This window comes from Neomonachus schauinslandi, chromosome 4 (assembly GCF_002201575.2).
Source record: "Neomonachus schauinslandi chromosome 4, ASM220157v2, whole genome shotgun sequence".
NCBI lineage: Eukaryota > Metazoa > Chordata > Mammalia > Carnivora > Phocidae > Neomonachus > Neomonachus schauinslandi.
In genome coordinates, this window is record NC_058406.1 from 20,544,133 (window position 1) to 20,558,993 (window position 14,861).

General features: G+C 37.9%; 1 protein-coding gene and 2 pseudogenes across 1 annotated transcript in view; 1 reads left to right on the top strand and 2 right to left on the bottom strand.

Moving 5' to 3' along the window:
* Positions 1-14,861, bottom strand: part of EYA3 (EYA transcriptional coactivator and phosphatase 3) — a 107,934-nt gene that overhangs the window by 45,155 nt on the left and 47,918 nt on the right. The window contains exons 4-6 of the mRNA XM_021684157.1: positions 12,146-12,225; positions 5,929-5,995; positions 3,279-3,415 (exon numbers count right to left, since the gene is read on the bottom strand). Of these exons, the coding sequence (XP_021539832.1) occupies positions 3,279-3,415; positions 5,929-5,995; positions 12,146-12,225 (284 nt within the window). The remainder of the gene's footprint in view (positions 1-3,278; positions 3,416-5,928; positions 5,996-12,145; positions 12,226-14,861) is intronic.
* Positions 8,648-8,919, top strand: LOC110575313 (annotated as a pseudogene).
* LOC123324814 lies at positions 13,302-13,403 on the bottom strand (annotated as a pseudogene).

Here is a 14,861-nt window from a genome sequence, read left to right on the forward strand (position 1 = left end):
GATCTTTAGAGAAAAATTAGTTTGGTTAGGAACTGAGGTACATGCCAATGCTCAGGAAAAAACATATGAAAGAACATGTTGGTTTGTTGATTCGATAGCTCACGGGGATGAGCTATTACAAATACTAAGTAATTTAATCTGAGTATTTTTCCTAATTATAAAGGGAGTAGATGTATGTTACAGAAAATGAAGAAAACATAGAAAGTAAAAGAAAAAAAATTGCATAGTCTCATTGCACAGAAAAAAAAATACAGGCAGTTCTTGCTTTTGTACAGGACTGTATTACCTGAAACCTGTGCATAATGCAACTATGTCCTTGCCTTACATGGTTCTGTCATAACTGAGATCAAATCTGTAGTGCCCATACTGGAACATACACATTTTTCTTCCAAATTATTCTTTATGTACATATTTTTAAAAAATATTAACTTGGCATATTATATTGCTTTCAGTTTTACATAATGCTTTTTTAATAAACTTTTCTCAAGATGCTCAATATTCTTTAAGAGTGTGAATTTATAAGAATATGATTTCTAAGTTTTCCATTTTATAGATACACTGCAATTTAACACACACCTTTCAATTCAAAATGTAGCCTGCTTCCAATCTTTTGCTGTTATAAATAATTCTGTGATGAGTATCTTGGTTTGAAAATTTGTGGGTATCTCTAACTAGTTCCATAGGATAAATCCCTAGAAGTGAAATTGCTGGGGGAAATGGCATGAACATCCTTAAGGTTCTTAATAGTATTACCAAATCTCCATCTCACATTAGAGTTCTTTCAAAAGAAGCTGAACAGTGGCAGCTAAGGTAATCTTTTATGAGCTCCTAAAGATAAATGGGTGCCCCTTTCCTCCCACATGTTCACTGAGATCACTGGAAGTTAGCCCTCGAATTCTCTTTCTGCCATTCCACTACATTTCTATGGAGCTCTTAAAAAGAATATGACCACTATTCCTTTACTTTTACAGACTGCTCACAGTATAAGCCTCCTAGATTTCCTCTAGTCTTTTCTTGTTTCATCAAGAGGAGGAACATTTTTTAATTTCAAACTCAACTCTGAGACACAGACTAAACTTACGAGCAGTTCTGGAATTAAACAGACCCGGGTTCAATTCTAAACCCAGGCATTTCCTAATTGTATGACCTCAGGCTAGTCACTTGATCCTTCTAAGCCTGTTTCCTCATCTATAAAAAGGAATAATGCTACTGCTTACTCCCTAAGATTGTTCTAAGATTAAATAAGACAACAATGTAAAGTGTGAGGTATTTGTTCCCAGCATACTGCATGGTATATAAAGCATTTCATAAACATTAGATATTATTATAACGAGATTTCCCAAAGCCCTGTTTACATCTGAAATAAAACAACAGACTAGTTAATCTAGTTTTAGTGCTAACAGGCAGCACTAAGATAAAATTGCCAAATCTTCACAAGAAGAAAGAAATAGTATTTTATACTTGAGTGAACACACTTTTAAAAAAACAACCATGTCTATAATTTCCTTAACAAACTCTGAGAATATGCCACATCTATCATTCACATTACCCCAACCTAAGTCTCCCTCCAGTAAGCTTCATAGATTACTTAAGAGTCAGATTTAGCTGATTCTCTTTCTTTGAAATACCGATAGAAAAATTTATGAAACAAGTCTCCCTCACTCCCAAATATTAAACAAAACCAGATTAATGAAAGAGCCTGTTATTACCAATATTTCTTTACAATATAAACAGTTTCAAGTTTTTACCAAGGACCTATTATAGAGAATTTTTTTTCTTTCTTTAATACAAGGGAAATGCAGTGATCGTAGAAGATACCATAATATGCACATAGCACTATGTTAGGTATTCCATAATCTGAGATCAGAGATATAATAGAGTTTTATTAAATACTGAACAGTAGGAATGACCAACAGTTCAACAATGTCATAAATGGCTCTGGGCTTGCTAATAATGAATTTCAATTAAAACAGAAGGTAAAAAACTGATATAAAAATACTTACTTTATACTTGCTAGCTTTTACTAGTCAGCTGTTGAAAAATTAGCTTTAACATATGCAAAAAGATATAAGCACAAACATATTCACAGAGAGTTCCATTTCCAAAAGGACTGCTCAGTCTTGGCTGGTTAAATATATAACAAACTTAAGATTTTAGTATACTGGCTGATACTGATGGGGAAACAAGAGCATTTCTGTTTGTCTTCTTCCATGAAGTTATCAACTACCACTATCATTAATACATAACCTCCCATTTTTGTTTCTAATAGTTATCAGGAGCCAAGGCATGCTAACAAGCCTAGAACTAAGAAAGCTGTCACTAGCATAAAGGACTAGCCAAATGGGTCAGGTAAAGCAGGAATGTAGAAACCAAAAGCAGGCAACACTAATACATCCAGAATCTGTGGCGATCTGTTTAGAAGATCTGACTTCCAGCTAGTTTCAGTAAAGGCTACAGAGATATAATTTTATTAACATGCTGCATATGTGAAAATAATACAGTATTCTCTCAATTTTCTAACACTGGTTCCAGGAAACCAGGAAAGGGACAATAAAGCACACTGCATATATCTATCATCTTACACACACAGAGATAAATCAGCACAGATATTAAGTGCTCAGAGTCTCAAACTGACTTCTGGTAAATCAATCTAATTCACAGTTCATGTCCAACATACCTAAAACCACAGAACAAACAAAGCACAAGATAAGGCTATATAAAATTGGGGATTCTCCTCATTCTAAGATGACTTGTTGGTTCAGCAGAGCAACAACTGATCAGTTTAGGGCAGAGGGAGGAAAAGAGGGAGAAATTAACCAAAAAAAAGGAGAGTACACTATAAGGCATACTCTATCTGGATATTTAGATTACCGAGTTTTAACAGGAAAATGAATCACCTCAAAATATATTTATTATGCTTATCTAACCATGGTAACATGTTTTATATAAAGAAATAGTAATTCTTCAAAGAGTTTCCCAAACACTTAAAGATTCTAAGCTTTACAGTCAAGATTTAGTACCTTGGAAATGACTAAATTTTGGCAGATACACAAATGAGTATTGAAAGTTATGATTTTATTTAATATGCAGCAAACATACTGTTGGAAAGTTACACACCCAACTTCTATCAAACTTGTAACTGAGTAGGTACTCTGTAAAGAACCACCCATCATCTTTCAGCTTCCTGATTAGGCATACTTGATTTCTGGGGAAAGATCGAAGTTTCTGGGGGATAAAAATCAACACTCTTAGAAACTGCTTATAATAGAATGCCTTACCGAAAGGAGGTAGTCCATATGTTTGGGTTGCCTGAGGGTAGACAGCATAGGGTTGAGACTGCTGTAGTGTCTGGTACGGAGTCTGCCCAGGGTAAGCAGTTTCCGACACAGGAACTGAGAGGATATGTGCATAAGGTCTAGAAAAGTTCAAGAAAATAAAAACTTTCATGTGTGATTTATTTTTAATGAAAAATAGAGGAAATAGTTAATACCACTAAAAGCAAAATATCAGCAATGAGGAGACTAACCTTCCACATAAAATGTCTCTTACTACGGTCAGAAGGTAGAACTAATTTTTCCTTTCCAGATTCTACTATCACCTAAGAAACATCTTTATGGGAAATTTAGTAATTCCAAATATCCTCCCAAGGTCCAATTACTATGCTACAACCATCTGTGATATACTACATGCAAACATGTAGATAAACTTGTTTATCTACAAGTAGAATGAACGCCTAATGTAACAGAAAACTGGACAGATTGGGACTCAACAATTGGTTCTTATTCTCTACCCAGCCCTCTGGGCCAAACAAGTTCTAAGAGGGAGAGTAGGACTTGAGAGAGGGTTAGGCTGGTAGAGAAAAGGCAAGCGACCACTACACATCAAAGAACAGGGAGTAGGGGTGGGCCGCAATATCCCCAGATCAAGCCTACAAAACAGGAGCCAGATAACTAATAAAACCTGAGAAGTCCCAGATAGGACTCAGAATCTTCCCACTGATGTTTAAGCCAGAGTATACTGCCATGAGTTGCAGCCAACCACACCAGGTTTAGCTAGGGAATTTGAATTCAGCAGTAAAACTTCTAGGACTTTAGCTAGATGACCTGGTCATTTCATCCATGCAATAAAATGGTCCCACACTTTGTGCACTGAATTTTTAGATACCAGTTATTTTATTTGGTATTATGCTGCACTTATAATGCAAGCATTTTGTGTAACACATAAATCTGAACAATAAAAATATTCGGAGAAAGGAATGTTTCAGAAGGGGAAAACATTTTTTTTCAGCTTTGGGGGAAAGGAAAATGAAGTAAGGCTATAAAGAAGCAGTATGTGAGCTGAGCAAATAAGATGTGCAGAAATGGGAAAGAAAGGGTGTTCAAGGAAAAGAGAAAAAACTCTGGCAAAGGCACAGAGGAAGGCAAACAAGGGCTTAAGTCTATAAGGAGCATAGATTATATTAAAGGCCATATATAAAGTGAAGGGGAGTAGCAAAAGAAGGAAAGACAGCAAAGACCTCGAATACCAGGCTGAGTTCAGACCAATCTGAAACAATTGGGAGTCACTGAAATTGCTGAGCAAAGAGTGACAAGATCAGAGCTGTTCTTGAAGAAAGATTAGTTTGACACTGCTTTGTAAAATGGGTTAGAAGGGGGAGAAACTTGAAGTAGAGTTAAAAAATAGCTATAATGCAATGGTTCACGTAAGTGCTAAAGATGTCTGAATTAAGATAGAATGCATAGCTAATAAGGTGTCCTGAACGCAACAGGTATGTAAATTATTTTTTGAATAGGCAGATGAATTTGGAATGCACCTCCATCTTCACATCTGTTCTTCTTAGCTAGATCTGAACCAAGAAATAGCTCAGGCTATAGCTGTTAATCAAGTCACATGGGAATAATTTAAAATCTTTGTGACGCCAAATGGATTGATCTCCAGATATGTTAAAGATCATAATATCCTTTTTTCCTGTAGTGTCTTTATAGCTCTAAGTATTTTCTTATTTCCTTTATAATGATCTCAAGAGAATAGGTTCAGTCATTTCACAGAAGAAAATCATATGAAAACGACTGGTCCCGATGCTATTAGTGTTAAATACCAGATTAGAATTTGGAGAACTCATTGAATTGACCTTTTAGTTATTTGTTAACTGATGAAAAATTCAAAAGGTATAAACAAGCACAAAAAGGAAAAAAAATGCCAGTTTTCTTTTTATAAACAGTCCCACAGGTATCAGTCACCTCTGTTACCAATTCCTTTATGTGTTCTGCCTATGTAAGCACCTGGGAATACATCCAACTTCAATAAACACACTCACACGTATCTATCGACGTATGTGCAGGCTTACTCTTTGTCAACGCCCATTTGGTAGTCTGGCATACACCCAGTTCTGTACCTGCTCATCTTGGAGATGATTAGCTTGTGGATCTTAAATGCTGATCTTACCTGTTGAAGGCCCCAAACGTTGCCTCTTAGTGACTTCAACCTGCTAAGCCTAACTACAAGCCTAATTCTACTTTGAGGACATTCCTAAAGCAAGAAACTGAACATAGATTAGGCTGAGAAGTCCCACTAGGAGGCTGGCTTGTGCTGTGTTTATTGATCTAGCAAGGTAGAGGAAAGAGAGAATGATCAGAGGTCAATCACTGATATGCTTTGATCACGAACAGTATTTTTCCTTTTTCAGTGGCCATTCATTTACAGCAAGCTCCTGGGTAACAGTGATCTATTCCAGGCAACCATCTACTTTTTAAAAGCATGTTACAAAGACTCTACATTTAGAGGGAATAAAAAAAGTGGAGTAGGGTCAGAAAACATGAGAGGTGAAATGAAGTTAAATGTCCACTTAATAAGTTAAATATCAAATTAAATTTTGAAATGAACCTAGAGAAAAGGCATACAGATTTTTGAAATAATTATTGAACTTACTTTGCAGAATACATTTGTGAGGTATAATCATTGGATGAGCGAGGGATGTAATCGGTGCATGTCATAACTGAAAGAAAGATATCATCAGGTAAAAAGTTAGAACATTTCAAAAATGAAATGAGAAAATTGCATATCTCACTGTAGAGTCTTTCAAACTAAGTAACAGATTACAGCTTGGACATGAGAAATTTAGAACGACTAAGCAGTAGACAATCCCTCTCTCTTAGTAATGGGTTTAGAGACTTTTAGAGACAGTAAAAGAAGCCAAAATATGGGGGGTATGGGAAAGAGCTGAAGGTTAGTACCAGTTGATCTCTATCTTTATCCATCACTGATCTAAAGCCACAGATGAAGTAACTTCCTAAGCTTTCACTGTGCTCACAGGCAAACTTAAAAAGCAAGATCCATATCTAAGAAACCGCATTATACTTCTTCAGCTTATTCATTCTCTGGGTGCTTCCACTCATGTGAGTAAAAAGCCCTAAGAATGACTTGCAGGAAGACAGATTTGGGGGGGGTGGGGAGTACTCCATTTTATTAGAAAATTGTTGCTACTGCTGTGTACAAAAGATGCAAGTATGCTTCCATACCACTATTTTTTCAGCTTTGTGGTGAAGGCTTTCAAGTTTGGCAAAGCAAAGACAGATCTGAGGAACTGATGTGATGCTCTGATGAACCATCAAGTAGAGACTTTCATAGCTAGTGTCCTCTTGACCCCTATGACTTCATCTAAAATAGCTGCTGTGAAGGCTTAACCCTCATGATTTCATCTGTAAATATTCAACTCAAGTCTGACAGGTAGCAGAATCCTATTCACTAGGCACTATTTCAGTCCATGCTGTAGACAGAGTTACATCAGAAAGAACTTGTATCAGACCCCTGAACTGTCCAAGTACTTCATACTTCAACATCTGAAAAGGAGGCTGTTCTACTATTAATAAGGATTAAGAGTAAACCAACTAACTTTATGTCTAGCCGGGTTTCCTGAGTGTCTGAACTAAAAAGGGAACTCTGGTCAAGAGCACACAAGGGGCCAATTCATGGCCAATAGTAAGGCAAATTGACATCTTGTCCACTGCCATTGTTCAAGGTCTTTAAAAATAATTACTGGAAATTTGTAGACCACATTCATCCATAATAATTTTGACAAAAATGAAAGAGATCTCAATTAGTCTAAAGTTCTTCACATCCATCACAGAGAACGTAACTTCATTTGAATACTGCATGATGGTTCCTTCCCTGCTGACAACTACTTTCAAAAACCCAAACCCTTTTCCTCCTCTGATTTAATTCTAGAAGAGATTGACAAAACATCCTGGGAGATTTAGGCTGATATTTACTTCTTTAAAGAATGAACGAGGCTTTATCTTTGCAGTACTTAGGAACCGTGAAAGGATTATAAACAGTCAAGGCATAATCTGCTATATTAGAACAGCAGCAGTGGAGATGAGGTGCAACCTTGAAATACATTCTGAAGGTAAAACAGGACATTCTGACGGATCTGTAAGGAATGAGGAAAACAGGGGAATATGGGATAATTTCTACGTTTTCGGCTTGAGCAACTGGAGGGACAGTGAAACCACTTCCTAAGATGGGGCAGTTTGGGAAAAGAAGAGATTTGAGGGGGGGCTAAGGGAATAAAAAGCTTTCCCACATTTTTAAAAAAGATTTTATTTATTTATTCGTCAGAGAGAGCGAGCGAGCACAAGCAGGGGGAGCAGCAGGCAGAGGGAGAGAGAGAAGCAGGCTCCCCACTGAGCAAGGAGCCTGACGTGGGACGTGATCCCAGGACCCTGGGATCATGACCTGAGCTGAAGGCAGACGCTTAACCAACTGAGCCACCCAGGTATCCCAAAAGCTTTCCCACATTTTAAGTATGATTTCCCTTCAGATATCTAAGTTGTGATGCCAAATAGGCAGTTGGATATACAAATGAAATCAGGGGAGAAGTCAAACTGGAAATATAAATTTGGAATTCATCAGCAATGTATACAATATTTAAAGTAATGTAGTGGATGAGAGGATGCAGAAAGAGAAAAGAATGCTGGACTAGAAATAAATCCTGAGGCCCAACACTGAGAATTCAGGCAGAGGAAGAAGGACCAACAAAAGAGAAAGGTGGGAGGAAAAGTGGTGAGAGGCAGAATATGAGAAGAAACATCCACTAGATGTTCCACTACTCTCAGAATAACTGTAAGTTAACTAATGACATTGAGAGGAGCAATTTCATTGTGAAGAGTGGTGACAGAAGCTAGATTTGAGAGGGCTGAAGAATGAATGGGAGGCAAGAAAACAAGAAAGGGCAACTCTTTCCAGAAGTTCCAATGGGTCATGGAACAAAGAAAAGGTCTATAACTAGTGGGGAACATGGAGCCAAAGGAGGATTTTGTTTGTGTTTTAAAATGGCAGATAACAGGTGCCTGGGTGGCTCAACTGGTTAAGCGACTGCCTTTGGCTCAGGTCATGATCCCAGAATCCCGGGATCGAGTCCCGCGTCAGGCTCCCTGCTCAGCGGGGAGTCTGCTTCTCCCTCTGACCCTACCCCCTGTTGTGCTCTCTCTCTCTCTCAAATAAATAAAATCTTTAAAAAACAAACAAACAAATAAATAAATAAAATGGCAGATACTCCTGTGCGCTTACGTGGATCCTCAAAAGCCTTCCCTGTTCTTGTGGTGGAAGGAGGTTGGACCACAGGATTGCAGGCAAAAGAACCCCAACAATGAGGAATAGATGCTATTCCTGCATCACCACAAGCCAAAGAACAATCTAGTTAAAATTCTTAAAGGACCTTATACAATTTGCCCCAAGCTCTTATTGTGAGAAAACTGAAATCATTGCGACAATGAAGAATGGGGATCAAACATGTCTAAACCTAGATTCGGCAGATGTGAAAGAACTGATTCAAGAGTGGGAAAAACAGGTCAGCCAAAAGAAAAAGCAAAAGAAAGGAAATGATATCAAAAAAGCAAGAAAGTTTTAAAAGTTAAAAAATCTCAACATCCTCGGGCGCCTGGGTGGCTCAGATGGTTAAGCATCTGCCTTCGGCTCAGGTCATGATTCCAGGGTCCTGGGATCGAGGCCCACATCGGGCTCCTGGCTCAGCGGGGAGCCTGCTTCTCCTTCTCCCTCTGCCTCTCTCCCTGCTCATGCTCTCTCTCTCTGTATCTCTGTGTCTCAAATGAATAAATAAAATCTTTAAAAAAAAAAAAAAAGACACTCATTTAAAAAAAAAAAATCTCAACATCCTCATCAAAAGACCACATAAGCAGCCATTTTACCAACAAGTGTTTTGTGTTAAAAAGGTTCTTTTTAATTATACTGAAATAATTGCAAAAGGGGATGGTGTCTTAATACATAAGCTTTTTTTTTTGACTAGAAAAGTTTAAGCATTGTTGTGAAATTGTAAGTAAAGCTAGAAAGTTGCTTTTAAAATCCAAATGTTAATAAAAAAAAAAAAAAGGCAGGTACTGTGTCATGTCTCTTTACTGACAGGAAGGATTAAGAAGAGAAGAAGAGGGCGCCTGGGTGGCTCAGATGGTTAAGCGTCTGCCTTCGGCTCGGGTCATGATCCCAGGGTCCTGGGATCGAGTCCCACATCGGGCTCCCTGCTCGGCGGGGAGCCTGCTTCCCTCTCTCTCTCTCTCTCTCTCATGAATAAATAAATAAAAAATCTTTAAAAAAAAAAAAAAAAGAAGAGAAGAAGAATGTGATGATGCAGGTGCAGTCTTAGTTACAACAATACCAAAGTCCTTGGGGAAGGTAAGAAAGGGTTAGCTATAGAGCCCAAATAAAAGGTCTTACTGTTGACAGGAGCAAGAATACTATTTCCGGGGGCGCCTGGGTGGCTCAGTCGTTAAGCGTCTGCCTTCGGCTCAGGTCATGATCCCAGGGTCCTGGGATCGAGTCCCGCCTCGGGCTCCCTGCTCCTTGGGAGCCTGCTTCTCCCTCTGCCTCTCTCTCTCTCTCTGTCTCTCATGAATAAATAAATAAAATCTTTAAGAAAAAAAAAGGAAAAAAAAAAAGATTTCCACTTTAAAAGAATTTCCTATAAAAAAATCGGTATTTGGTGATTGCTGACCAATATAAATTAAAGGATCTTTTGAAAATATAAAGGTAAGGGCGCCTGGGTGGCTCAGTCATTAAGCATCTGCCTTCGGCTCAGGTCATGATCCCAGGGTCCTGGGATCGAGCCCCGCGTCGGGCTCCCTGCTCGGCGGGGAGCCTGCTTCTCCCTCTCCCACTCCCCCTGCTTGTGTTCCCTCTCTCGCTGTGCCTCTCTCTGTCAAATAAATAAATAAAATCTTTAAAAAAAAAAAAAGAATACTATTTCCATCCTGGTAAGAATGAAGCAAGAAGACATGGGTACAAACACAGGTAGGCTTAATGATTTGGTGGTGGCGGGAGGACAAGGAGGTTCCTTGTCTGACAACTTCTATTTGCAATAGAGCCTTTGGTTAAGAATGAGGAAAGGTAAGTGAGGATACAGGTACTTGGAGAGGAAAGTAAGTGCTGTGAAATATCAAAAGGTAAAATTCATTAGGGAAATGTAGCAGGATTTCCAAGCATGCTGGGCGCCTAGTTGAGGCCTTGTGAGTAGTAAGTCAGCTAGGTATATAATTTATCCAATAATATCTAGCTATGTGAATGCACGAAAAGGGAAGATGGAGAGTATTAAATTAGGACTGGGGTTTAGCAAGGAGAGTACAAGAGGCAAAGTTATCGAAGGTACTTGTAAGGGAACAATTATAATAAACAGCCACAGGAATCCATGTGGAGTAAGAAGGGACATAAAGGCAGACAGATATGATGACAGGTATTGGATAGGTCATCTACATGGATTTTGAAGTCACCAAGAAGAATAAGAGTTTGGATGGAGAAGAAAACCAAGAAGACCTAGTCTTTAAAGAGCAAAATGACTAGGAGTTCAGAAAGGTAGAGGAGGCATAAATATAGACTTCAAAGGAACTGGAGTTTTTGGAGAGAAAAAGAGAAAGAGAAATGATCTGGAAGGAGCAAGAAGACTCAACTTATTTCCTGGCCCTGGAATATATAAGAAACAGGTCTTTTTCTTGCGGATGAGTGGGACATTAAAAAACTCAGAGAGACTTTTCACTGATTAGAGCAGTTTCCCACAGTCTGGACAGTTTCTCATATGCATCAGAATCACCTAGCTTATCTTCTTGAAAATATAGATTCCCATCCATATCAGATCTGATATGAATGATAATCTCTGAAAATGAGGCCAGAATTCTACATTACAAACAAGCACTCCAGATGATTCTTAAGTACACTAAGAGCTGGAGAACCACTAGAATAGTACCTTTGAGGAAATAATATACAAGCTCAAAATATACTATTTCCTTCCTTCCTTCTTTCATTCCTTCCTTCCTCTGTCCTTCCTTTTTTTTTTTAAGACATCATTTTCTAATACATGGAAGTACGTCAAGTTAAGCATAACCACTTTAAGAGGAGAAAAATCCCCTAAACAAGTGTCTTTTTAAAAAGTATCTTATACAAATTTATTCTTTTAAAGTATGTGGTAAAATATGGAGAAGCACCGATATTTAATTTCAGGGATGACTATCTGTCCTACGGAGGCAACCTGGGGGCGTATGTTGGGTATGCTAGAGAAAACTTACATCTCTGCAAAAAAAAACAAACCCAGAACACTCTACAAATTTTTGTCCATTATATGAAAGTATCTTTTCTATAGGAGAAAGCAAGTTGGTGAGTGGAAGATGTATCTTATTGGGCTGGATCCCCCCCCAGGGCCCAGTATCAATTTTGGGCTCTTAAGGGGATTACTTTTCTTTTTTGGCACAGATGGACAGGTAGAGTCATTTGGTTATTAGAAGGTGGAGAAACATCAGTGTCTCTGGAGGAGCAGTTAGAGGTTGGCCCACAAACTTTTCTGATTTTGAGTAAGGCAATAATACCTTTAGAACATCCAACTTTGGAACAAAACAAAAATAAAATCACCAAGTGTGACTCCTCAGGTAAATGGATTCCATGCGATTTTCTTCCTCAACTGGTATGTCAAATAAAGCTTATATGAGAGCATAAGGATGAAAAACACACACACACACACACACACGGACAGGAAAGGCTTCTGGATATATGGGACAAACAAGTCAATCAGTGAAAATCAATTATAAAAGAACAGCATCACCGATTTATAGGAATACCTCTTTCATCATGCATAGAATATAGTACTTACTTTCCTCTGACATGGTAAGGTTTGAAGCAAGGCTTGAAGTTTCAGGTTTCTGATCACTGACTTCAGGGCTGCTCACTTGACTTGAGAGAACCAAAATGAATACATTAGCCCCTCATGGACTTGCTGTGTTGCTAAAAGTGATTACGTCAAACCCATTTCTCTCCCTAGGCTATGCAAGTAAGAGGCAAAGTAAGTCTTCTCCATGGTATCATTATTCTAAAACAAGAAAAACCAAACCAAACTGCGCCGTCACTTTGTTTCCAAAGTTCCACAGGAAAGTGGGGAGAGTCCTGATTTCAGAGAGTGGTTCTCATAACTACTTGAGAAGTTTTTTTCAAATTACACGATTGCTTCCAAGAAGGGGGTTCTGAACCTTAAAATTGTTCATTCTACTGTATTTCTCTTTTCCTCCAATTAAAAAAAAATTTTTTTTAATTTGTTATCATATCCCCTGAGCAATATCTTTTTTTAAGTTATAAGGAGAACTCAGAGAAATTACAAAAGGTAAATCACATAAACTGGGAGAACAAATCATTATGTTAGACACTTTAATGATGGCAAAATTCTCACTGGAATTCTGGAATGCAGATTTTACTAACTTTCATCCCTCACAATGTCCTCCCTCTTCCTTCTACCTTACTTTCTACTCTCCAGTTATTCTCTCAATTACCAGGATAGCATAGTGGTTAAGGGTACAGATTCTTGAGCCAGATTGCTTGCATTCATATTCCACTCTGCCAAAACTAGCTTAATGACTTTGGGCTGAACTTCTTTGTACCCCAGTTTCAACTGTCAAAGAGGGACAATAACAGAGCCTAACACATAGGGTTGTTATACGGATTAATGAGTTAATATATGAAAAGTACTTAGAGACGAGAACAGAGTAAATGCAATATAACCACAGCCACTATTATTATATTACAACTTCACCCTAGCCCAGGCATCCTTCCCACATTCATTTTCCTTAGAAAGAAATCTGCTTTGCTATTCTATACTCTAGGGAAAAGTGAACACTGTACCAGAGGCTCCATATATCTCCAAAGATAAGACTAATAAAAGGTAAGAGTAGTTTCTACACAGTAAAATTTTTTAAAGAAATGTTATTTATATAAAAAATACACAGCATCAAAATTCTTAAAGCTCTCATCTCTTTTCTGAATGGACCTCTAACATTCAAGTATAATATCAAGATTTCCCCCAATATATTCTGAATTTTCAGATACTACACTTGATCTTAGCCAAAAGGCCGAGAAGCAATTATTCTGAATTTTCAATTTTTCCTCAGATGTAATTAACTTTTTTTTAAGTTTATTTATTTATTTATTTTAGTAATCTCTACACCCAGTAGGGGCTTGAACTCACAACCCTGAGATCAAGAGTTGCATGCTCTTCTGACTGAGCCAGCCAGGTGGCCCGGTAATTATCTTTTATTTATTTATTTTTCTTAAGTAGGCTCCATGCCCAATGTGGGGCTTGAATTCATGAACCTGAGATCAAGAGTCACATGTTCTACCAACTGAGCCAGCCAGGCACATCTGTAATTATTATTTTTTTTTTTTAGATTTTATTTATTTATTTATTTGAGAGAGAGAGAGACACACACAGCATGAGAGGGGAGAGGGTTAGAGGGAGAAGCAGGCTCCCTGCTGAGCCGGGAGCCCGATGTGGGACCTGATCCCAGGATTCTGGGATCATGATCCGAGCCAAAGGCAGTTGCTTAACCAACTGAGCCACCCAGACGTCCCTCTGTAATTAATTTTTAAAGCTAAGTCCCCAGATGAAGTTCATCTATTTACTCAAATGCCTATATTTTTGGAATAGCATTTAATGTACTCACCAAGATTGTGACTATGGGAATTGAAGAGTAAGGGGAAGAAATCATACTGAGTAGTTATATCAATGTTTCCCAAACTGGCCTATTATTATAATTACCTGAATAACTGGTAAAAATACAGACTTCTGGTGATGTTTACTTAAATATGATTCACAGGAGAAGGGTATAAAACTAGACAAGAACTTCACAATCCTGACTACAATGACTGTTTTGTCTTCTATGTATACCTGGATAAGTCTGGGATTCACTGTTATACCCACTAGTGGAAGACTATTTCTAGAGCCTGTAACTTAGAAGGTATATTTGTATAATCTGGTATACAACGGTATAAAATCCTATGGTCCTGGAATCTTATGTTATAGCAAAATCCCCTACGTATTCAACTGAGTGTCTAGAGATTCAATAGGAACAACAGTACTAATGGGGTGCCTGGGTGCCTCAGTCAGTTGAGTGTCCGACTCTTGATTTCAGCTCAGGTTATGATATCAGGGTCCTGAGATTGAGCCCTGTGTCGGGCTCTGCACTTAGTGGGGAGTCTGCTGGAGATTCTCTCTCTCCCTCTTCCTTTGCCTTACCATGTGCTTGTACGCTCTCTCTCAAATAAATAAATATATCTTAAAAAAAAAAAAAGAACAATGCCAATACAGCAAACTGACTAGCACTTTGTTAAACACTTAAAATTATTTTATCTAGGAAAACTATGTATTGTCTCAAAATTTAATTATTTCAAGTAATATAAACATAAATTTTGCTTAACAGTGTATATATCGGTGAAAAAAAAAAATACATTCCAAAAAGCAGAAACACCCAAACTCCAAAAAGTGAACATCATGAATACTTGATTCTCATTCAGTAGAACTCTTGTCAATAATCAATACAATC